The sequence below is a fragment of the Zingiber officinale genome, chromosome 2A (genome assembly GCF_018446385.1).
Source record: "Zingiber officinale cultivar Zhangliang chromosome 2A, Zo_v1.1, whole genome shotgun sequence".
Lineage (NCBI taxonomy): Eukaryota > Viridiplantae > Streptophyta > Magnoliopsida > Zingiberales > Zingiberaceae > Zingiber > Zingiber officinale.
The window spans coordinates 159,350,151-159,375,221 of NC_055988.1; the positions used below are offsets into that span (position 1 = coordinate 159,350,151).

A 25,071-nucleotide genomic window follows, 5' to 3' on the forward strand; every position below is an offset into this window, starting at 1 on the left:
TAGGATATTTAGACTAGGGACCTCAACTTAGTTATTTATACTCTTTCATTTTTTGGCTCCTTAGAAAAACAAAAACAAAACAATTTAGCTAATTATTGGTATAACTAGACCCTTATTAGATTGACCAAGGTTTGGTGTTTTGATGTTTGAGTAATGTGTAAGAATATGTTGGAGATGATGTATCAAGTAAGTTAAGGTAGACTAAACACTTTGAAATGGAAAAGTCCAATAAGGAGTTAGCAAGGATAAATGTCCAATAAGGTAGACTAGACACTTGTAATATAGAAGTTCAATGAGGGTTGACAATGAAAAAGATCAACAAAGAGTTAGCAAGATAGAAGTTTGACATGTATTGATAGTAGAAGTCTTAATAAATAAGAGAGAATTGGATGTTAGGTAAGTGATGCAAGTTTAAATAGGTCAAGGATGACTAATTAACAGTGAAAATTCTAATATGTTAAGGAGGATTAAATGTTATGAAAGTGATGAAAGTCAAGATAGAATTAGTGTTTGGCAGTTGAAGTTATAATAGGTTAGCTAGGGAGGAATAGATGTTAGGCAAATGATGGAAATTCAGACAAATCAAGGAGAACGAGATATTTAGTAGTAAAGAAGTCCTAACATATTAAAGAGGATTGGATGTTTGGCCATGAGAAAGTTCTAGAAGTGAAGCGTCTCTTGACACATGAAGCTGTAGTAGGCTGAGGTCATCTAGTTACAAAGCAAGTAAGAAGTCTTGATATATTGAGATCGATTTGTACTCAGCAAACATGGAGATGCTGGAGGAATAATATAGATCGACTGGAGGAGTACCATAGAGGGGCTGGAATCAGAATATCAATCGACTGATGTGGAAATTTAATTAACTAATAGAGCAGTCGAATGGACACTCGACTTAAACTAGTTATCAAATGAATAGAAGGGTCATGTTAATCAGGGGAATAGTCAACTTATTTAGATATACAATTGACTGGTGAAGCAAATTGATTGGCTAGTTGACTCAAGATGATACTCAAAAGAACGAGATTCTATTCTAGTGAACAATTGACTAATTTGTTAAGTCAGTCAACTGCAAACCCTAAACCTTGTTGGGGTTTGTGATTTGCACCAACTCGTGGTTTGGTCTAATCAATTATGGAGTGAGTTGACTCAAGCTAGGATACAAACTAACATAATATTTCATCTTGGGTGAGCAATCAACTTAGAAGTTAACTAATGTGGTAAGATTAGTGGACTGATACCAAAATGGAAATTAAAAAGATGCTGGAGTTTAAAATAACTATCAAAGAGACCGAAAGTTGACTATAGTGCAGATTAGTTGAAAGGTTAAAGGCAAGCAATCGACTAATGGATACAAACTAGTCGAGCAATTGACAAATTCTTGAATGTTATTATTTCTAGCAATGGCCATATAAAAGAAGGCTTGAAGGGAGGTTTTGATATGTTGGGGAGCATGGTCAATTTTCTAAAGCACTAAAGAGCAATCAAAATGAGCAACAAGTAAACAAGAGAAATGCCTAATTTGTGTAATTATTTCATTACATAATATTTACTTATATTTGTATTGTTATTATAATTGAGAGAGATTCTTCGTCTTTGCAAGGAAGTGATCCACAATCAGGTTATTGATTGTGGAGTAGCAATCTAGGGGATTAACTGAACTACCTAAACGATTTGTTTGTCGTGTTTGTCCTACTTACATGAACACACCAAATTATTGACTGTTATAGCTACTATAACATTGTATTCATTATATTGTTGTTTAATAGTTTTAAAATAATTTTGATAAAGTTTACTTAATTCCGATTTTATATAAAAATACTTTACATTTAGTATTTTATAATCAGTTTAACTAGTTTATTTTAAAATAATTATTTCATAATTACTACAACAACATTAAAATAATAATAATTGTATAAAATACACCTTTAGGTTGCCTGTGCCAGTTCCGATAACTATCGGCTCCTGCAAGCAGCAATCGTGCGTGCGTCTTTGACCTGTTGCCATGCTTCACTGTCTCCTCCATTCCCATCTCAACGCATCTTCTCCTTTCCATCCTTTCTCCCACCATGTCAGGCGCCTCGCCTCGTCGTCCAAAGTCATACCCCTGCCTCCCATCCCCTCCTCTTTCAGGGTGCCCAAGCTCAAGTCATTGCGCGGAGGGAGTTGCCTGAGGGTGACCTCTTCCTTGCTCGAAGCCCCTGTGATCTGGGTCGGCAGGCTCTGCATCTTCTACGCCCTTCTCAAGGCCGGCCTTGCCGGATCGCAGTCCAACCCGTTGGTTCCTTCGGGTATTTGGAACTCTTGCCTGGATGATTAAGCTATTCGGTTTCCTTGTTGACGCTTTCCCCTATGGTTGCAGATTTGAGCGACGATGGTGACGATTTGGGATTTGCCAACTGGATTGCGATGCTACGGGGTAGATCAGGTTTGTGGGGCTTCAGCTCTTCTTTTCCTTCGGCTAAATTTTGATCTCAAGTTCCACAAGTTGTCTAGATCGTCTTACTTAAAGCACACTCCTGAACGGAAGAAGAGGATTCACTTTCACGGTCAATTTAGCTCAGAATTCTGATGTCGAGAAATTTTCATTTTTACATATTTTGTCTGCCATTTGACGCTTTATTGGCATCTTATAAATACATCTGAAAGATAACCAGAAAATATTTAGACCTAATGCGGAATAATTAAGTACATACAAGATGCATTTTATCCTTTTATTTTGTTTTCCCATCAACAAGTTCATAGAATTAAATACAATTATGCTGGAAACATCAGTTGAAGATATATTTGAACTTCCACAAATACTGAGTTAACCTAAAATGTCAAGTAATGCATTTATTCTAGAACATTATTGCGTATCATTTATTTCTTTGTGCCATTGTGCTTAAAATATTGAATTGCCTAAGCACAATGGTTCAGTTAATCTTCCTCACTAGGTTACATATCTAATACTTATTTTTCACTATATTTTAGTTCTTAGGAGTCTTTAGATGGAATAAAAATTAGTTTGGAGCTCTATCTTGCAAACTTCTTTAACAAGATTGAATTATCATCTATGCTATGTGGTAAAGGCTTGAAGGTGTGAGAGGTAAATGGAGATCAAAGCAAATATTATATTGTGTAGTTACAAGAGATATAAATGACATGGGTGTTACTGTGATATTGATCTTACAGAGAGCTAAAATAGCATGATAATATATGCAATTATGCATAATCATCTGTAATAACTGGGGTGCCTGTTATTCCTATTTGTAAAGAGGACAACTAGTTTATAGTTTGTTATAAAGGTATTAGAGTGCATTTTCTTATATCAAACTGTCGAGCTAAAAATCAAATTCAAACATGTTTTACATGTTAGATGTGACTTTATCTTATTTGTTTCCCTGATATCCATGTTTGTATATTATAATGGCTGAGCAAACAATGCTTATAGTGGAGATGAGGAAAGAAAGTAAGGCATTTTGTCAGTAGCAATGAAAATCTATATCGAGACTATTAAGAGCTTCAATCATTATTATATGGGCGTAGGTTACATATGAATTGCTAAACTAACATGATGATTTGATTAAAGCGTGAGAGTATTATTTTGTGTACTTGAACAGAAAGGGTCTCCTTAACTAAATTTTAATTGCATGTCTGTGGAGCAAAATAACCATAGTTTGATTATAAATCTTGATATGGAGCATGGATTTTCTAGTAATTTTGAATTAAAAAATCCACCTAAATAACATTTTTTTCAATGGATCAGTAAATTTGTTGTTCGTTTCTGAGTTTTAAAAAGTTGTCGATATGCTTGAATATGCCTATGTAATCCACATACTGTTTTAACTTTCAGTCAATTCATCCATTTGTAGTTAGAAACTAGATAAGGGGATGATGCATATACTTTAACCTTAATCTAACATAAAGAATGGATGAATGTAAGAGAAGGGAAGAAATACTTAATTGAAAACATATAATAATTTAAATGAATGATTATTTGATGTTTGGAACATGATGACATCTTATTAGGACAAGGCCTGGCATGGAGTTGCAAAGACAAATGAGAGCTAATAAATTATTGCCATCAAGAAGCTTTAGCTGAAAAGGGAAAGGAATTTGATGATTACAAGGAAGTCAATGATGTGCGATTGATTAAAAATTGCCAATATTGCACATTAGTTTAGGTTTCTTCTGCATAAGCATTCTCTTTTGTCTATTTCGACCTCTTAGAAATTTTAGTTTGCTTCATTTTTGTTAATTATTGAATAGATTTAAACTATTTTTATGGTTTATTTATTTTGACCAAGTTCTTGATGGCACTGGGATTATATTTCTATCATTACAATCACAAACACGTTGATGTTGACTGTATATAAATTGGTGTATACTTCCATATATTACACATGCACTATGCAGCAATCTAACTGCTTACATATTGATATTGTTAGATACAGATTATGATTTGTTCCATTATGAGTAAATTCAGGTGATAAAGAGGCAACTAATCGGAGGAAGCTGGTTAGGAAGTGGCACCCAACAACAAAGGGTACCTTAAAGAGAAATTACAGAGTACCTTCGAAGGCTGAAGGCCAAAGACTTCTGCGAGCCGTTGCATCATTGCTTTCTGAGGATGATCATTTTGTGGATGCGACCTCACACAAGGTAATAGACAACTTATTCTGCTTATCTAGTAGTTATTATTGTCTGTTTCTCCATGGTCACATATTGATTTTATCTTTTTATCAATTTTTAAGAAAAAGTGAAAGAAGTTGATCACAAAGGCATATACATTCCTTTTGCCTGATCTACTTTTTATGCAATTGACACAACTTGAGTTCTATATGATGTTTACTGAACGGTAACCGTTATGGGGCATGTAGGGTTGTCAGATACGAAGGGAGAGCGCTCATGGAGAAAGTGTTTGTTGCAATAATGTAAGAGCTCTATTTGATGAACTTCCCACTCCACATCTTGTTGTTGAGATCACAGCATTTCCTGCCGGACCACTTACCGATAAGGATTACGTTAAGGCTGAGAAGCTAGAGAGGGTTCTGAGGTCTGGATCTTCCATCTGAAATGAGAGCTTTGCTCGATGTAAGATTTTCTGTACATAGACTAATGTTGTGACTGGCTCTGGTTATTTAACAAATTGACCATGCTAAGCTTGAACCCTCTTAAAAAAAACGTTTTCTTAGATGCTTTAGTTTATCATTGTTCATCTTTATGATTCTTGATAGTAATGATGAAATACTTGATTGCCCTATTAAAGGTTATAGTTTGTGCTAGGATAATAGGTTGTAACAGAACTGCCGTACCGGAGTATAATTTAGAGGATCATACACTGCACACATGCTCCGTCTGAGTGCGCGCACAATGTGGTGCACTCGGTGGAAGCACAAGCCATTCAGAAGCTGCACGGAAGAAACAATAGAAAGCCAATGGCTCGATTCCATGTTCAGAAGTCAATCTGAACTTAAATTTCTGCAACTTGAGTTAACCACCTTTTCATTGGAAGCTTCGTTTGCGACTTCGGAGATATTAACTAGTACTTTCTTGTAAGGTCTCTGAGAGGGCGACTTAAACTTCTTGGTCGGGCGAAGCAGTATACGTGTAGGCACAGGGATTGCGACGAGAGAAGACTACTGCTCACGCCAACAAGAAAGTAGAAAAGTTGGTCAACTATTGCCCCTTCTCTGAATGAGTTCTCAAGCCCTTCGGGTATCGAAGGAGAAGACTGCATATTTGTGAGGATGCAAGAAAGGCTCACGGACAGATGTGTGGATTTATATTATAAATGCATGATAAATGAATAAAATAAAAGTGATAAAAATTTACAGTGATCTTTCGTAGATCTGTAATTGGCAATGGCGAAAATTCGCTGTCGGAAGAGCGATCATAATATCGGAAAGCCTTCCGTAATTCCACAAACTAAATCTCACCGTCTTGAATATTCTCCTCTTACTCTCGTCTCCAACGCACCCTGATTATATCCCTAAATCCTTGGACGTATCCCCTTTATATAGGGAAATAAACCAAGGGCATAATGGAATTTTCCATTATGAGTAGTGGGGAACATGGTCACGTTCCCCACTATCCCCATTTCCAACATCTCCCACTCGTCCAAGGTAAGCCACTAAGACTAGTTCATTCAGGTAAGTCACAAAGACTTAATGAGTCACATAGACTATTAGAGAGTTTGGTCACATAGACCATATGAGAACATCCAATCCATATTTAGAGAAAATGGTTCGTGCGACAGTAAGCACACTGAGCGATAGTTGTTAAGAAGATTGTTACACCTTGACTTAGCCGCTCGTTGAGTAATCAATGCTAATAAAGTTGTTACACTTTGCTTAGCTGCTCAAATAAATTAGAGACACACTCTTCATGGCACTTAGCCACTTTCCTGGTGGCACATAGCCTTTATCCAGGATCCATCCAATCTTCAAGTGACACATAGCCATTATCTTGAAGATATCCATGTCTTGCTATTTACCCAGATTAAATAATTTTCATTTACATCGATATGAACATCTCTAATCCATTATAATGACCACTATGTCATGAGCATGTTCCATATCCTATATTCACATTCATTTCCGTACATAACAGAAATTGGTCGACCAGTGAATAACAACAAAAGATGTAAATATATTTAATCTTCTTTTTTAGCTAGAATCAATTCATTTTAATCAGTTGCTTTCCTAGACATGCTCCATAGATCGAATCATCTATAGCCATAGGATACACGCTAAAGTAGCAAACACTGATTAAAACTTCAAGTAAACAGCTAAATAGTCACTAAGGGAAAAATTGAGATTAACATATAATCTCAAAGGTCTCACATAGTAGAGAAACAGGGATTCATTCTCCTACTACCTTTATTGTCACAATAGCACATGTGGTATGAATTACATGCTACGATGCTATTCTCTTTACTAAAAAGAGCACATGTTGTCTTCAAATTTAACATCGTACTGATTTTGATCTAGACATACTTAACGTCTAATCTGGAATTCAACATATGAATTCTAATCTGACCTTCAACAGGTTCAGTAAATGGTGGGTTCATTTACTTAGATCATTATTTACACATAAATGATCTCATCTTGACACAATTATCAAAGTGACCTCAACTTCTGAATCTGTCTCTAATTTTATAATTTCAGCTACGTAAGCTATTTCATAAGTAACGGTCTTACCCCTATTTGTACTTAACAAACAGAGATGATTGTCCATCTGAGTGGACCAATCTCCACCTGCCAACATGCTCACCAAGATCTTACATGAATGTAACAAATACAACATATACACTGAATAAATTATGACAAATGACACAATCAAAACACAAAGTCTTATTGTTATTTCAATGGTGTTACATTCTACGAAGTCCCAAAGACTTTACATGTTCTTTAAATGACTCTTTAGTCATTGGCTTAGTAAAAGGATCTACAAGCATAACACGTGTAGGAACATACTCAAGGATGACTTTTCTTTTAGCCATAATATCCTTTACAAAATTATATTTAATTTCTATATGCTTGCCTTTGTTATGATATTTGGGATCCTTGGAAAAAGCTATTGCAGCTTGACTGTCACAGTAGACAGTTACTGGACTCCCACTATCCTCAGTAATTTTCAAATGCTTCGGAAACCTTCTCAACCAAACTGCTTCTTGCACAGCTGCTGAACATGCCACATATTCAGCTTCCATAGTCGACAAAGCTACACAAGCTTGTTTCTTGCTGTTTCAGGAGATGGCGCCACCATTCAGCAAGAATGCATAGTCTGATGTGGATTTTCTATCATCCAGGTCTCCAGCCCGATCTGCATCTGAATAACCTTTCAGACTCATATCTGATCCTTGAAAACAGAGACAATGATCTATTGTTGCCTTCAGATATCTGAATATCCTTTTTACTGCCTTCCAGTGTCTCGGTCCTGGGTTTGACTGGAAGTGACTGACCAAGCCCACAACATAGCTGATATCGGGACGTGTACACAACATAGTGTATATCAAGCTACCAATAGCACTGACATATGATTTTTTATTCATCTCAGCTATTTCCTCTGGAGTTTTAGGACACATACTCTTGCTCAACACAGTACCTTTCACAATAGGTGTATGTTCTATGTTACAATTAGACATGCTGAAATGATGTAACATCTTATTTATATAAGACTCTTGTGACAAACCCAAAAGTCTTTTAGAACGATCTCTTATGATCTTCACCCCTAAGATGTATTCAGCTTCTCCCATATCTGTTGTATCAAATTGTGATGGCAGCCACTCCTTGACTTCATTCACATATCCTATATCATTTCCAGCTATTAGCATATCATCAACATATAATAATAAAATGACATACTTTCCTTTTTCCCTTTTCAGGAAAACACAATGATCCTCATTGATCATCTCAAAACCATAAGATAAAACGACTTCGTTAAATCTTATGTTCCATTGTCTTGACGCTTGCTTTAGCCCATATATAGACTTTCTAAGTCTACATACTTTCTGCTCTTGGCCTTCAGCAGTGAAACCTTCTGGTTGGACCATATATATTTCTTCGTCAAGATCACCATTAAGGAAAGCGGTTTTTACATCCATTTGATATAATTCCAAGTCATAATGTGCCACAAAGGTCAAAATAACTCTTATTGATACAAATTTCACTACAGGAGAAAATGTCTCTTCAAAGTCAATACCCTCCATTTGAGTATATCCTTTTGCAACTAAATGAGCTTTGTATCTGTTAATCGATCTATCTGCTTTCCTCTTTATTTTGAGAATCCACTTATTCCCAATAGCCCTTCGGCCCGGAGGAAGATCAACTAAGTCCCAAACATGATTTTGAATCATGGACTCCATCTCTTCAACCATTGCAGCTTTCTATTTTTCTCTAACTCTACATCCCAATGCTTCCTCAATGGATTGAGGTTCGTCATCGTCAATTGGAAGTGTAAACAATGCCTCATTCTCAATATCAAACCTCTTCTTAGGTTTAATCTTACGAACACTTCTCCGTAAGTTGGGCTGTTGAGAAGTCAACTCATGACTTGGCATATCACTCCCACTCGGTTGACTAGACTCAGGTCTCCCTTTTGACACCTCTCTCATTGATAATATCTCATCCTACTTAAATAGAGGAACATTTTTATCAACATCACCTCTGATTGGGAACTCTGTTTCGAGAAAAGTCGCATCTCTCGAGTCTATTTCGGAGATAGTTCCATCTAGTTGCTCACCTATGAAAACATAACCTTTGGAGGTCTCATGATATCTTATAAAGATACATTTCTTACCTCTAGGCCCTAGTTTTCCATACTTGTGAGAACTATCATGAACATAAGCAGCTGACCCCCAGGGTCTCAGATTACTCAAATCTGGTTTTTTGCCTATCCAACGTTCATATGGGGTAGATGGAACTGACTTTGAAGGCACTTTGTTAAGTATATAGGTTGCAGTTAATAATGCATCTCCCCAATAGGAGATTGGCAAATTAGCTTGCGCCATCATAGACCTAACCATTTCAAGAAGAGTCTTATTTCTTCTTTCAGCTACCCCATTTTGCTGTGGAGTTCCAGGGATTGTCAGCTGTCTAATAATCTCTCTATCATTACATATTGTCTTGAACATATCAGACAAATACTCCCCTCCACGGTCAGAGCGTAAAGCCTTAACTTTACATTCCGTTTGATTCTCAACTTCGTTTATATAACGAATGAAGCAATCTAATGCTTCAGATTTGTGAGAAATCAAATACACATAACCGAACCTAGAGAAATCATCAATAAATGTAATGAAATAGGAAGCTCCATGTCTAGCCGTCACATTCATTGGACCACAAATGCCCGAATGAATTAACTGCAATGTTGATTCAGATATAATAGCCTTACCAAATGGTTTCCTAGTTGCTTTTCCAGCAAGACAATGCTCACATATAGACAATTGAATCTTAGCTCGAGTACCCAATAGACCCTCTCTAGCTAACCAATGCATACGTTCTTGTCCTATATGTCCTAATCTAGCATGTCAAACCTCATCAGTTATATCTGCATCACTAGTTAAAGCAATGTTTGAAAAACAACCATCAATAGCATAATTGACATCTAGTTCTACATCAAGAACCATAAAACCATTTGTTAAAAAACCATATCCGATTGACACTGAGTCAATCTTAAGTTCAACAGACCGACTGTAAAAATTAATACAATACCCTAAATCAAGAAGACACGTAACGGAAACAAGATTCCGTCGAATTTCAGGAGCATACAGGACATCATGTAAAAATAAAACTCTACCACCACGTAGGTTGAGTTTGCAAGTATCGACTCCTTTGACTTCAACTCTTGCATTATTTCCCACATAGATACACTTGTTGCCAGCTGGTACCCGACGGTACTCAACAAATGTAACTCGTTCCCGAGCTACATGGTTGGTTGCTCCCGAATCTATAATCCACAAAGGATAAGAATCAGCTAACAACACTGAACTAGCAACAAAATGCTCTTGAAAAGAAGACACACTTGGATTTACCTTTTTCGGCTCAGTGCACTCCCGAGCAAAGTGGCCCTTTTTGCCACAGTTAAAACAAGTCAACTTGTTTTTAGGTTTCTTTCCAGTCTTCTTGACTATCTTCTTGATTGGACCCTGTCCCACAACAGCAGCTTCCTTCTTCTTTCCCTTCCCTTTCTTGAACCATTTCTTTTTCTTGGATCCATATGATCCTGCAGAACCTACAACCACATAGGCTTGTCCAGAAATCCTTGCGGATTCAACTCTCTCCGCCTCCAATTCTACATGGCGTGAGACGTCAGTGAAAGTCTTGATACTCTCACTGTGAGTTAAGGTCTGCTTCCTGGTTTCCCAAGAATCTGGAAGTGAACGAATAACTGTTTGAACCTGTTGTTCATCAGTCAACTCATGACCAGCAGTTTTAAGCTCCCGAATCATATTCAACATCTCCCTGAGGTGTTGAACCATTGACACATTCGGACGCTTTTTGTAGCTATCAAACTTAATTGTCAGCTGTCGAAGCTTGCTCAGACTTACTCCACTGTATTTTTCTTTAAGGGCTACCCAGACTGCATGAGCCGTAAGATATGACTCATACTCAAAAGCTAGGTCGTCTACCATTGAACTAATCAATATACCCTTTGCAGTGGAGTCATTTTTCTTCTATGCCTTATAGGCATCAAGATCTCGTTTGTGTTGTGCAGTGGGACCATCTATAGGTACTTCCATAACCTGATTTACAGCTTCTAGAACTTCTTGTTCCTCAAGTACATATTGTATCTTGAGGTGTCAGATCTTGTAGTTATCCCCATTAAGTTTTTCACCTTTGTTGAGTTCAGCTATTATGTTTTTGGTTGCCATAATCTATCATAAATAAACACATTATTTAGTATTCAGTGTATATCATATGTATGTAATTTATGATTGACTTAATATTACTTTGAGTTGGTTTACAAAATCAAGTGACAACTATGTTTTCACTCATCATCTGTATGACCAATCAAATTAATATTAATCAATTCTATTACATACATCCCAACAAATGAACTAATTGTTGGGACCGATTATGTAGCTAGAGGAGGGGTGAATAGCTCGTCGCGTGCTTGTGATCGGCGTTGCTTGTTTCTTTGAGGATGTGCAGCGGAAATAAACAAGAAAACAACGCACACAATGCTAACAAGTAGATTTACTTGGTATCCACCTCCAAAGGAGGTGACTAGTCCAAGGATTCACACACTCACGCACCCTCCACTATGAATAACACTCCTTTATGGTAACTACCAAAGGCGAAGAATGTAACGCCCAAAAATTTTCAAAACTATTTTAGAAATATTCTATGATTTTTCTGGAATTTTAGAATATTTTTATGGAATTTTTAGAGTAGCGTAAGTAGCAAAAATAAATAGAATTGTAAAATAGCTGACGCGGGAATTGAACCCGAGACCTATTGGGTCCTACGACTTATAGCGGACTCTAGTAACCAAGTGACCCAGCAGGGCCGTGCTGAAAGGAAAGGGAGACAATTAAATTTATATTCAAGTTGGGCCGGAATTTAACCACTTAATATAAATAGGGAAATAAATTAGTGAAGAGTTATTTTATTTGTGACCTTTCTCCTCCTCACCCTAACCTCACGCCGCCCCCTCCCTCTCCTCTTCTTCTCTCGGCGCCAACCATAAGCACACTTAGGGTTCCATCCCTAGGGCCATAGGGGTACTTTCCGGCGACGACTCCGACACGAGGACGCTCCCCTCCGCGAGAGGAACGCATAGACGCGAGAAGATCATCGAAGAGATCTCCCCTCCGGAAAACCTAGCGATTAGATTTCTAAGAAAATCCGAACAGGAGGTAAGAAACCCCTCACCTGCAGTATAAGTAGCTTTCGTATGAATTTCAAGCTTCAGTTTAGTAGTATGTAGATTTCGGCACAAAGGATGCGAATTAGCGCATACCAAGTGTTCGATTAAATTATTAGCACAGTTAAAATGCAACTTAAGCGTTTTACTAGTTTAGATAAATGCAATAGAAGCACTTTACAGCTTATTAGTCTTGCTACAGATATTATGGGACTAGACGTCCAATGGGTGGGCTCCCACAGTCGCCTCTAGGTTCAGACAACCTAGTTATAGGTTTAGATAACCTTGTGAAAACAAGACAAGAAATATTAGCTATGTACAGTATTTTACTCTTAGCAATGGCACTGTACTGGATTAGATATCCATTGGGTTGGGCTCCCATAGTCGTCCCTAGGTTCAGCTAACCTAGTAAACCCTACTAGATTCGGAATTTGCAACTCCGGGTTTAGTTAGGGATGCGCGCATAGCAAGTACAGTTGCCGGGCCCATCAGCAGCATGATTATGTATTTTAATCTATTATGATAATTAGTTTTCAAAACTCACAAATCAGTTGTGTATATAGTTTAACTTCAGTACTAGCTTAGTTTAGTTTAGCTTAGTTCATGCTTCAGCTCAGCTCTTTCCTATGATGATGTATGATAGCTCTATGTTCAGCTTTTGTTACACATGCTTTAGATGATAGTATGCCATGACTAGCTTTTGTTTTCCATGTGTTGTACACCAGAATATCATATCTTAGCATGTTCAGCGCATATTTCAAATAGCATGTTTTTAAATCATAAATTTGCATCGTTTGCATGTTTTAGTGAGGTAGATAGTTTCTTACTAAGCTCTCAAGCTTACAGATACTTTTTCCTTATACTGCAGATAAAGGTAAAGGAAAGATGGACTAGCGGAGGCTGGAGGGCAATGCGATGAAGATGTGTGTGGATGGAACTTGGAGTAAAGATCTTAGGGAATTTCAACGAGCCTTGTTTTAAGCATTAGAACTTTTTAGCATTTTATTATTCCGCACCTTAGTATGTTAAATGCTATGAATTAGTGAATCATGCACCCTATCATGCTTAGAACATTAGTTGTGTGATATTAGGATGTTTTCCAATTATTTTAGAACTTATATATGTGATACTGGCACGAAACAGTGCTGAAATCAGAGTGTTGGTACGAAATCAGAAACCTCAATCGATCGGTCGATCGATTGGAGGCTTCTCAATCGATCGGTCGATCGATTGGGAAGTTCGTACCGCGAACAGTAAGCTCCTGGATCGATCAGCCGATCGATCTGGATGCCTTCTGTCGCGAACAGAAAGCCCTGGGATCGATCACTGGATCAATTGGCCAGTCTGGATCGATCAGCCGATCGATCCTGAATATTGCCCGAGCACAGTAGCGTGCTGAATCAATCACTGGATTGATCCAACCTAAGTTCCGCATACAGTAGCATGCTGGGTCGATCCACGGATCGATTAGGCCATTCCAATTGATCCGTGGATCGATTGGGAGGCCTGATATCAGCCAGAAACCCTTAGTTAAGTTCCTTGACCATAAGGGGAGATAATAATGACATGAATAGTTTAGATTACACCCCTTAGCACCTGTAGAATAAAGAAAAGATAATAGTTTAGCAAAATTTTAATTAGTACAGCTTCCGCATCTAGACTTAGTGATGGTCATGGAGATAGTTTAGCACAGCATAATGTGACGGTTCGGCCTTACAGTTTAGTTAGTAGAAGGCGGGTCGTTACAGAGAAGCCCTACAATCTCACACTACAAGAAGAAAGGGAAAGGATACACAAATACAAGCAAAAGCTTACAATGAGTATAGAAAACCTAACCCTAGCTTTCTTCCTCAGCTGTAGATCCGCCTCTTGACTTGGAAAACTTCCAAGAACCTTCAAGAACTGGCGATCTGAACTTTGTTGAGAAGCTGTGGAGATGCTGTGTTGATCTAAGATGAAATCGTAAAGTTCTGCTGAAGGAAACGCTCGCCTGCAGCTAAATACGACGCCAACGGTCGGATCCCGATCGATTGGAACGCTCCCAATCGATCGGGGAGGCTTTGGATCGATCAACCGATCGATCCAGAGAGCCTCTGTGCTTTCTGGAATAGCTTGAATCGATCGACTGATCAATCCAAGGCTTATCGCGCGCAAACAGCAGCTCCCAATTGATCCACTGATCGATTGGGACCTCTGGATCGATCCATTGATCGATCCAGAGGGGTTCTGTTCACGGGGACTCACCCGATCGATCGGCCGATCGATTGGGCATGATCCAATCGATAGGCTGATCGATCCAGATCTGCTGGATCGATCCACTAATCGATCCAGATCTGCTGGATCAATCGGCTGATCAATCCAGATCTGCTGGATCAATCGACTACTCAATCCAGATCTTGATTTTTGCCCAAAACCCAGTCCAAAGCCCCCTAAACCAACATCTAGTCAACCATGACTTGTTGGTACATAAAACCTAGTATCCGGTCACCCTTGACCAGCTAGGACTCTCTCACCAAGTGTCTGGTCAATCCCTTTGACCCACTTGGACTTTTCTCTTCTTGCCAAGTATCCAGTCAATCCCTTTGACCTACTTGGACTCTCACCATATGTCTGGTCAACCTTGACCCATCTGGATTTTTCCTGCCTGGCTTCACTCACCAGGACTTTCCCAATTGCCTAGCTTCACTCACTAGGTCTTTTACCTGGCTTCACTCACCAGGATTTTCCTCCTGCCTAGCTTCACTCACTAGGACTTCCTTCTACCTGGCTTCACTCACCAGGACTTCCTCCTGCCTGGCTTCACTCACCAGGACTTTCCCAATTGCCTAGCTTCACTCACTAGGACTTCCTCCTGCCTAGCTTCACTCACTAGGACTTTCTTCTGTCTGGCTTCACTCACCAGGACTTCCTTCTACCTAGCTTCACTCACCAGGACTTTCAGTCAAGTATCTAGTTAACCTTGACCTACTTGACTTTCCTTTACAATCTTAACTGGTCAACCTTGACCAAACGGGAATTATATCAACAATCTCCCTAAATGAACAACTGCATCTGCATTGTCCATATCATCTAAACCCAATATATTGTCAAACATCGAAACCCAAACCAAGACTCAAGCTTGGTCAACCAGGTCAACCTTGACCTGAGGGATACTGCACCAACAATCTCCCCCTTTTTGATGTTCGACAATACCACCTGTTAAATTAGGAAATTAGGCTAATCTCATAGCCTCAATTCCCTTCATGCCAATATATGAATGATAGTTCCCTTCATTTTCCTCCTTTTCTAGAGGGCAAACTCCCTCTTTAGGTACTGAAGGCCTAACTTAACCATACATTCTCCCCCTATTGGCACACATCAACAAATGCCCCATCTTTGAAAACTCTTCCCCTGAAGAGTTGCTCATTGTTGTTCACAACTTCACTCATTGTGATCAACACGATAATGAAAGTCTCATACCCTTCATTATCCTTAACCCTACATTCTCCCATTAATGTAGTCAAATGCTCATCCTTGAGCATTTTTTTTTTAACTTAAACAATGGAGATATCCACTCTCCATTGTAAACAAATGCTCAACCTTAAGCATTTATACGACAGAAGGTTAACCACCTTCCAAGGCGTATGAAAAATAATTTTCATGTCCTTAAAGAGTAACTCCCCCTAAAGACATGGTCGTACCTTCTGTCATTGCACCAACAATGACTTGGAATCCCTAAACCTTTAGGAAACCCAAATTTAGAAGTTTTGAGGTTCAAAAATTCAATATTGAAACCAAACCTCAACCTAAACTTCAATTTAGTCTTCCTCAACCAATCAATCCTTGTTTTCAACATGAAAACACCCTTTATATGTATACAAATGTATTTCGAGGGATTAGGAATGGTTTCCTAGACTAAACTTGGTTTGGAATGTTGAAATCAGGCTTTCCCAGCCAAAATCAGCATTTTCAATCGATTGGAGTTGGGTCCCAATCGATTGAACTATCTTGAATCGATCCACTGATCGATTCAGCCAGTTTGGATCGATCCACTGATCGATCCAGCGAGCTTCTGCTCGCGAGATTTGCCTTCTCAATCGATCACCTAATCAATTAAGGCACTCCAATCGATTGGGTGATCGATTGGAGTTCTGATAGTTGCTGAAATTTCATTTCAGTCAACTTCAGAAATCCCTAGAAAATTCTACAAAAATCCAAAAATTGTGAAAATTTGTGTAGACACTATTTAGGGCATATATTATCATGGAAAAATAGTTTTCTAAGAAAATATTTCATATTTTCAAAAATTGACACAAACTAGAGAACTTAGAAAAAATTTTGTGTTTTCCTCTAGTTTGTGCTCAACTATTCAATGATGATTACTCTCAAAAGATAGTCTTCATCAAGGTTTTCCAAAAACATTTTTAAATGATTTTCAAAACCAATATCCCACCATGTTCCTTGGGCTTAATGCACATGACTTGTACATTAGCTTTCCCAATGATGGGAATACACATAACTATGTGTTTTGATGAACTTAAAACTCAAAAGAATGCACTAAATCAACATCTTGAGTTTTGTTCATCATCCTAACATCTCACTTGTATCTAATGTGCACTAAAACACATACAAGCCACCTTATAGTTCGTGTGAGATGTAAAGTTTGGTTTTGCCCTAATCTAGGGATCATGTATATCTATCTAGGCTTTTTTTAAATTATAGACATCCACCAAGGATGTTACTTGTTAATTAATGTCATTTGTCCTTAATAAACACGGAATTAAAATGATGCATGATGATGTTATGGCATACATCAAAAAGAAATAATTTTCAAAAGAAAATTTCCTATAACTATATGATATATGGATGACATGACATGGTATTTTTTGTTTTTCATAATAAGGTATGAGTGCAAACACAAATAAATAAATATGATGTCATGGCATGTGATGGACAAGCAAAGCATGACAAGTTAGCATAGATAAAATACCTAGATTACCTACCTAAGTATCCTTAACCCTTAGCTAACTTAAAAATTTAAATCTTAGATTGCCCACTATTTCCCAAGAAAATGTCAAAAACCAAATTTGACATTTCTTTTGCTTTTCCTAATTTGTGCCAATTTAAATTAACCATATTCCTCAAATTTTGGCATAATTTTCTCTTTTAAAGAGTAATCAATTGAGTTGAGGCTTAAATTTGCTTTTAACTTCCTAAGAACATACCAAAATCCCAACTTGGTAGTTCTTATGATTTTCTCAAATTGTGTCATTTAAAATTTCATCCAATTTCTCAAAAAATGACTCATTTTACTCTTTCGAAGAGTAAACCCTTTATCCTTTTCATTTTCAAAGGTTAATAATAACCTTGAAAATTCTCCTTGAGTGTCAACTTCATCATGATTGGGTTAACTACCCTTCCACTTAGAGTTGACACTCTCTAACCCATCTATGGGATAGAGAAGATGCTCCTAAGAACCCAAAACCTATTGGTGCTCCTTGGATGCTCTAGGTACTCACTAGGGATAACATCCCTAGATACCTTCCTAGTGACCTTGTTTGGCTTCTTAGAAGCCTTGGTCACATTTTCTAGGTCAACCCTAGGGATTACCTCCCTTGTGACCTTCTTTGTGACTTTCTTGGACTTCTTAGAAGTCTTAGTCACATTTGTTGCAAAAATACTCTTAGGGATAATCTCCCTAGTATTTTTGACTTGACCACTAGACTTAGGGTTTGTTCCATAATTATATAGAGCCCTATGATAAGAAGGCACATCCCTTTTTATTTTAGGTTTGTATGCCAAACCCCTATGGACATTGGATGACCTTTGTATTCCCAAACCTAGGTTTTGCTCATTTTGCCCTTTTAAGATATTTTCCATCCTCTTTAAGGTCTTTTCCATATTATCAAGTCTTGACCTTAACACTTGATTTTCTTTCCACAAATCCCTAGATTTTGGTTTTTCATTTATTCCATGAGCATTTTTATTTCTAGGCTTATAACTATGGTCCTTAGTGTTATTGCCTAAACTTTTACCTACCTTCCTAACCCTAGGTGTGGTAGTCTTAGCATGGAGAGCCATATGTTTTTCTTTAATGCTATCATGCTTCTTATTTTTATGGTAAATAGCATTAAAATGATACAAATTTGAATTAGCATGCTTTTTACCATTTGTCAAAGGAATAGGTTCAATAAATGATACCTTACGTTTTACCTTGGAAGCTCCCCCTTGATTCGTGCTTCCTCCTTTGACTTTGACCGCTTTCTTCCCCTTAGGACATTGGCTCCGATAATGTCCCTTTTGATTGCACAAAAAACACACAATGTGCTCCTTGCTCCTTTTTGTTTTGGGAGCGGTCTCCTTAGACTTCTCCTTGCCCTTTTGTGCCACCTAGCCCTTCTTCTTGGCCAATTTAGGGCATTTACTTTTGTAATGCCCTTTTTCCCTACACTCAAAGCAAATGATATGATTTTTGTTATTTTCTATTGAAATTGTTATACCTTTGCTTGTAGGGGTGGCATCTTCTCCTTTTGATCCGGAGGTAGAGGCTTCCTCTTGATCCGAACTTGATACTCCTCCAATAGATTTGTCTTGACTTGTGGAGGTGGAAGCTTCTTCATCCTCTTCTTCTTTTGACCCGGATGTGGAGGCTTCTTCTTGCTCTTGGTCCGGTGTCAATGAAAATTGCTCCCCCTCAATCCTAGAGGTGGAGACTTCCTCATCCTCATCTTGTACATGGAACAAGGAGTATGCTCCCTCCTTGCCTTCTTCATTGCATTCCTTTGAAGATGAGGCTTCTTGGACTTCCTCTTCTTCGGAAGTTGAGCATTTCTCAACTTTGAAGTCCTCCTCTTGGTCTTGCTCCAATGAGTCGCCCTCTTTGGATTCCTCTTGATTCGGTACAGTGGAGGGGATCTCATGAATTGATGCCAATTTACTCCAAAGCTCCTTGGCATCCTTGAACTCTCCAATTTTTCCAAGAATGTGGCTAGGCAATAGATTGACCAAAAGCTTGGTCACTTTATCATTGGTCTCACATCTTTGGATTTGTTCTTGGCTTCATTTGCTTTTCTTGAGGACTTTGCCCTTGGAATTTGTTGGAACCTCGAAACCTTCCATAAGAGCAAACCATTGCTCTATCTCCACCATTAAGAAGTTTTCGATCCTTGGATTTCCAAAGATCGAAGCTTGTAGATGTGTACGGTGGAGCCACCCTTGTGTCAAAACCAAGTCCATCTTGGAATTGCATGTTGAAGCTGAGCTTGAAGAAATCTTTGACTTAAAGAATTTTGCTCCAACTTCTTTACCCTCTAGCTCTTTGCCCCTTCCGGCGATGATTCCGGTGAATAGCGACCTTGCTCTGATACCGCTTGTTGGGACCGATTATGTAGCTAGAGGGGGGGGGGGGGGGGGGGGGAATAGCTCGTCGCATGCTTGTGATCGACGTTGCTTGTTTCTTTGAGGATGTGCAGCGGAAATGAACAAGAAAACAACACACACAATGTTAACAAGTAGATTTACTTGGTATCCACCTCCAAAGGAGGTGACTAGTCCAAGGATCCACACACTCACGCACCATCCACTATGAATAACACTCCTTTATGGTAACTACCAAAGGTGGAGAAGCCCTACAATCTCACACTACAAGAAGAAAGGGAAAGGATGCACAAATACAAGCAAAAGCTTACAATGAGTATAGAAAACCTAACCCTAGCTTTCTTCCTCAGCTGTAGATCCGCCTCTTGACTTGGAAAACTTCCAAGAACCTTCAAGAACTAGCGATCTGAACTTTGTTGAGAAGTTGTGGAGATGCTGTGTTGATCTGAGATGAAATCGTAAAGTTCTGCTGAAGGAAACGCTCGCCTGCAACTAAATACGACGCCAACGGTCGGATCCCGATTGATTGGAACGCTCCCAATCGATCAGGGAGGCTTTGTATCGATCAACCGATCGATCCAGAGAGCCTCTGTGCTTTTTGGAATAGCTTGGATCGATCGGTTGATCGATCCAAGGCTTATCGCGCGCAAACAGCAGCTCCCAATCGATCCACTGATCGATTGGGACCTCTGGATCGATCCAGAGGGGTTCTGTTCGCGGGGACTCACCCGATCGATCGGCCGATCAATTGGGCATGATCCAATCGATCGGCTGATCGATCCAGATCTTCTGGATCGATCCACTGATCGATCCAGATCTGCTGGATCAATCGGCTGATCAATCCAGATCTTGATTTTTGCCCAAAACCAAGTTCAAAGCCCCCTAAACCAACATCTAGTCAACCATGACTTGTTGGTATATAAAACCTAGCATCCGGTCACCCTTGACCAGCTAAGACTCTCTCACCAAGTGTCTGGTCAATCCCTTTGACCCACTTGGACTTTTCTCTTCTTGCCAAGTATTCAGTCAATCCCTTTGACCTACTTGGACTCTCACCAGATGTCTGGTCAACCTTGACCCATCTAGATTTCTCCTGCCTGGCTTCACTCACCAGGACTTTCTTAATTGCCTAGCTTTACTCACTAGGTCTTTCACCCGACTTCACTCACCAGGATTTTCCTCCTGCCTAGCTTCACTCACTAGGACTTCCTTCTGCCTGGCTTCACTCACCAGGACTTCCTCCTGCCTGGCTTCACTCACCAGGACTTTTCCAATTGCCTAGCTTCACTCACTAGGACTTCCTCCTGCCTGGCTTCACTCACCAGGACTTCTTTCTGCTTGGCTTCACTCACCAGGACTTTCAGTCAAGTATCTAGTCAACCTTGACCTACTTGACTTTCCTTCACAATCTTAACTGGTCAACCTTGACCAAACGGGAATTGTATCAACAATCTCCCTAAATGAACAACTGCACCTGCATTGTCCATATCATCTAAACCCAATATATTGTCAAACATCGAAACCTAAACCAAGACTCAAGCTTGGTCAACCAGGTCAACCTTGACCTGAGGGATATTGCACCAATACTAATCATTTATAATATCATGAATTCTTTAATTAAATGAACTAATCATTTAATATATCATGTTTTTTTAATTAAATGAACTAATCATTTAATACATCATGAACTAATCATGCATCATGTCAAGCAAACAACATAAATAAATGAACATATCATTAATATAAAATTATGCTGCATATTGTTAACATATAACTAACTGACGTGAATGAAATGGACTAACTATTGTTCATACAAAACAACAATAAAAATAACAGAACTCTAATAAACTAGATAGGCAACTACCACTCCCACTAGGACAGACACTAGTGCAGTGGCCAAAATAATCCCTCTCAGCCTGGACTCATTAGGGGTAATCCCAGGCAGGACAACTTCAAGATTTTCAATTGGATCCCACACACACACTCCTAGATCCTCTTCAGATTTATCTTGATCCTCCTCTGGATCTTCAGGATCTTCTGAATGCTCTTCAGATTCTTCTGGATCCTCCTCTGGAGGATCTGCAGGATCTTCTGAATCCTCTTCAGATTCATCTTGATCCTCCTCTGGGTCTTCAGGACCCCAATAGAGATGAAGCAACTGTCTGCACATCTCTGAATACGAGATGTGTCCATCATAATTATCCCAAAGTTGGAATGCTATCTGCCTAAGGTTTTCTGGCAGTGAATAGACTAGAGCAAATCTTCTGTGTGTGTCTTCGACTGGAAATTCTTCTCGCTCGAGTTTCCAGAACAACCGATCGAGCCGACCAATAAGCCATCCGAGTCCTTGAACAGGATCGAAATCAAGCTCCTTAATCTCCTCCCAAAGCTCATGTTGTCGTAAATCATGACTAGCCATCTGAAAAATTAAAAAAAAATAAGTCAGTACAAAACCGACTAACCAATACAAAATCGGCTTATTTCAATTTATACAGGCATAGTACCAACATAATAAATCAAGAAAAACAAATCTTCTCGATTTTCAGGAGTTCAAGTCGATAATTAGAACTAATCTAATTTGTCAGAGTCATTGGATCGGTTGATCAGGGATCCAGATCCTAAACTCGGTTCATTGTCCTTAATTAGAACTAATTTAATTGGACAGGGATTTTTGTACCTATGTTCTGTTACTTTTTCTCTAAGTTCATTTCTATCAATTTTAGACTTATTGATCAAACTCAGACCCGTTTGATCAAACCAATGCCCATTGGTTTAAGTCCGACTAATTAGAACAAATTTAATTGTTTTGATCAAATCTGACTCATTAGAACAAATCTGGTCATTTGATCATATTTGGTCCAAGTCTAATTAATCAACCCAAATTAATTTGAGATTGGATCAAATTGGTTTAATTAAACCTAATGGTTTAATTTAAACCGGGTCTAATTGGACCAACCAGCCCACATGATTAATTAAAATTAACCAATAATCATAATTTTAATTAATCTTAACATGCATTATTTATATACATTAATATAATTTTTTTTTAAACACGTAAGGTTAAAAAAAAACTACATTGAAAAAAAAATGAAACAAAAAAATTTAATTGCATGTGGCAATCAAATTCTTATCTCTGTGAACGTATCACAACATTGCCACGTTTCTGTTTTTTTTTTTTGAAAAAAAACTTCATCTTTTATCTCTATTCGTTTTTCTTTGCCTCACAACCTCGCATACCGTGCACATTGTGCACGTCGTGTACGCTGTGCATGCCACCAAGCCGCCCACTTCGATCATGCTGCCCACGCCGCAATTGCGACAAACACAATCGTCAGCCATGCCAGCCTTCTATCGGTGGCAGCCGGTCCTTTCAGGCCCGACGAGATCGTCGACTGTGGTTCTGCCCGTCCTAGCTACTAACACATAGCCGGCCAGCCAAGATGTCATCGACGACCACAGACTGTCGTCGTCAGCAAATCCAGCGGTCTTGATTTTGCAAATTTGGCATAACGTGTATGCTACGACACATTAGTCGTGCAAAATAGCGACGGGAAATAACAAAATGAGGAAACATTCGTACGGCAATTTCATAATTCGTCTATAAGCATTTAGAAATAACTACGCGTTCTGATACCAATGTAGATTTATATTCTAAATGCATGATAGACGAATAAAATAAAAGCGGTAAAAACTTACAGCGATCTCCCGCAAATCCGTTATCGGTAATGGCGAAAACTCGCTGTCGGAAGAGCGATCACAAGATCGGAAAGTCCTCCGCAATTCCACAAACCAAATCTCACCACCTTGAATATTCTCCTCTTACTCTCGTCTCCAACGCACCCTGATTATATCCCTAGATCCTTGGATACATCCCCTTTATATAGGAAAATAAACTAGGGACATAATGGACTTTTCCATTATGAGTAGTGGGGAACATGGTCACATTCTTCACTATCCCCATTTCCAACAAGATGGAGAGTCTGGTGATCACTAGGATCTCCAAGAATCTCAACATGCTCACTATTGGATTCAGACTGGGTGACCTTAGGCTGTGACTACACCCCTTGTAATGGTGCCCTAGTCAATCGGGCTACCATCATCAACTATGATATTGCCCAGGTGCTCAGTTACTTGGGCAACTCAGTGAACGTTCTATTCAAGCAAGTCTTTGATCATATGCGAATTGGAGAAGTAGAGTTGAGTCTAGTAACTTTGGCTTTGTTTGGCTTCTCAGGGCACTCTGTGTAGCCGATGGGTGGATATACTTGCCATTGTCTTTGATGGAAGAGCCCCTCGAACGAATTGTCATGACCTTTTTTTATAGTGATAGATGTACCATCAACTTACAATGTCATCCCAACGCATCCCACTTTGAGTACTTTCATGATGATTGCCTCTCATTTTCATCAAAAGACCAAGTTTTCAGTGGAGTTAAAGGTTGGTGAGTTTTGGGGGAAGTTAGGAGACATCTCGAAAGTGATATGTGGAGATTGTCTGAATTGATCAAAAGCGTGCTCGAGGAGTTGGTGAAGTTGAGTGAGCCTAAAGGGGTGTTGGGCAGGAGATTAATTTGTTCCAGGAGGTAGAGTATGCCATGATCCCAGAGGAAGAGCATGAGGACGCACAAAGAGTTCCTAGTGATTCAGTAAAGACTATCCGAGTGGCATCCAACTTAGACTTGGAGCTAAAAAAGGAGGTAATCATGTGTCTTTTCGGAATAGTGACGCCTTTTATCGAAGGGCATAGGATATGGGTGGAGTCTCCCTACAATTGATGGAACACCATCTCAACATATCAGTGAACCGGTGAAGTAGAAAAATAGACACTTTGGGCCAAAAAGATAAAATTATATAGATCGAAGTGGAAAAATTGCTAAATGTCAAACATATTTGGGAGGTGCAATTTCCTATGTGATCTTTTGTGGTAAAAGATGAATACGTTCGTCCTCAATACTTCCGTCAATTCGTCTCAAGATTAACACGGAGGAGGTAAATCACGGACGGCTACTAGCTTTTGGAATAATGACTAACACATAAGAAAGGTATTTACCTCGGATTTATCAAGATTTGAACCTCAAACCTTATTATGATAGCACTTCATATGTTAATCACTAGACTCATCCGAAGAAATTTCTACGTGACTCTTTGATATTTGATGTGGTGTTGGTTAATAAAGGTGGAGAATGCGTATTTATTTTTGAGATCTCAAAAGGATCTATTGTTATCCTTTACCGTAGATTAGTTGCTGAACTCAATGATCGGGCACGTGGTCGTTTGCATGATGTATGCATACAAGGTGTATCACCAAATACTTTTGGCTTAAGAAGATCATGACAAAGTAAGTTTCATGACATATGATGGC

General features: G+C 38.8%; 1 protein-coding gene across 1 annotated transcript; it reads left to right on the plus strand.

Moving 5' to 3' along the window:
- The first annotated feature begins 1,945 nt into the window (after window positions 1–1,945).
- Window positions 1,946–5,185, plus strand: LOC122042901. The gene is made up of 4 exons (XM_042603290.1): window positions 1,946–2,291; window positions 2,363–2,428; window positions 4,469–4,644; window positions 4,863–5,185. The coding sequence occupies exons 1-4, from the start codon at window positions 2,006–2,008 to the stop codon at window positions 5,055–5,057; spliced, it is 723 nt and encodes a 240-aa protein (XP_042459224.1). The 5' UTR covers window positions 1,946–2,005; the 3' UTR covers window positions 5,058–5,185.
- Window positions 5,186–25,071: the final 19,886 nt, after the last annotated feature.

Coding starts and splice junctions, on each gene's coding strand:
- LOC122042901 (XM_042603290.1), top strand. CDS start 2,006: ATGCTTCACTGTCTCCTCCATTCCCATCTCAACGCATCTTCTCCTTTC. Junction 2,292..2,362: donor CAACCCGTTGGTTCCTTCGG/GTATTTGGAACT, acceptor CTATGGTTGCAG/ATTTGAGCGACGATGGTGAC. Junction 4,645..4,862: donor TGGATGCGACCTCACACAAG/GTAATAGACAAC, acceptor TGGGGCATGTAG/GGTTGTCAGATACGAAGGGA.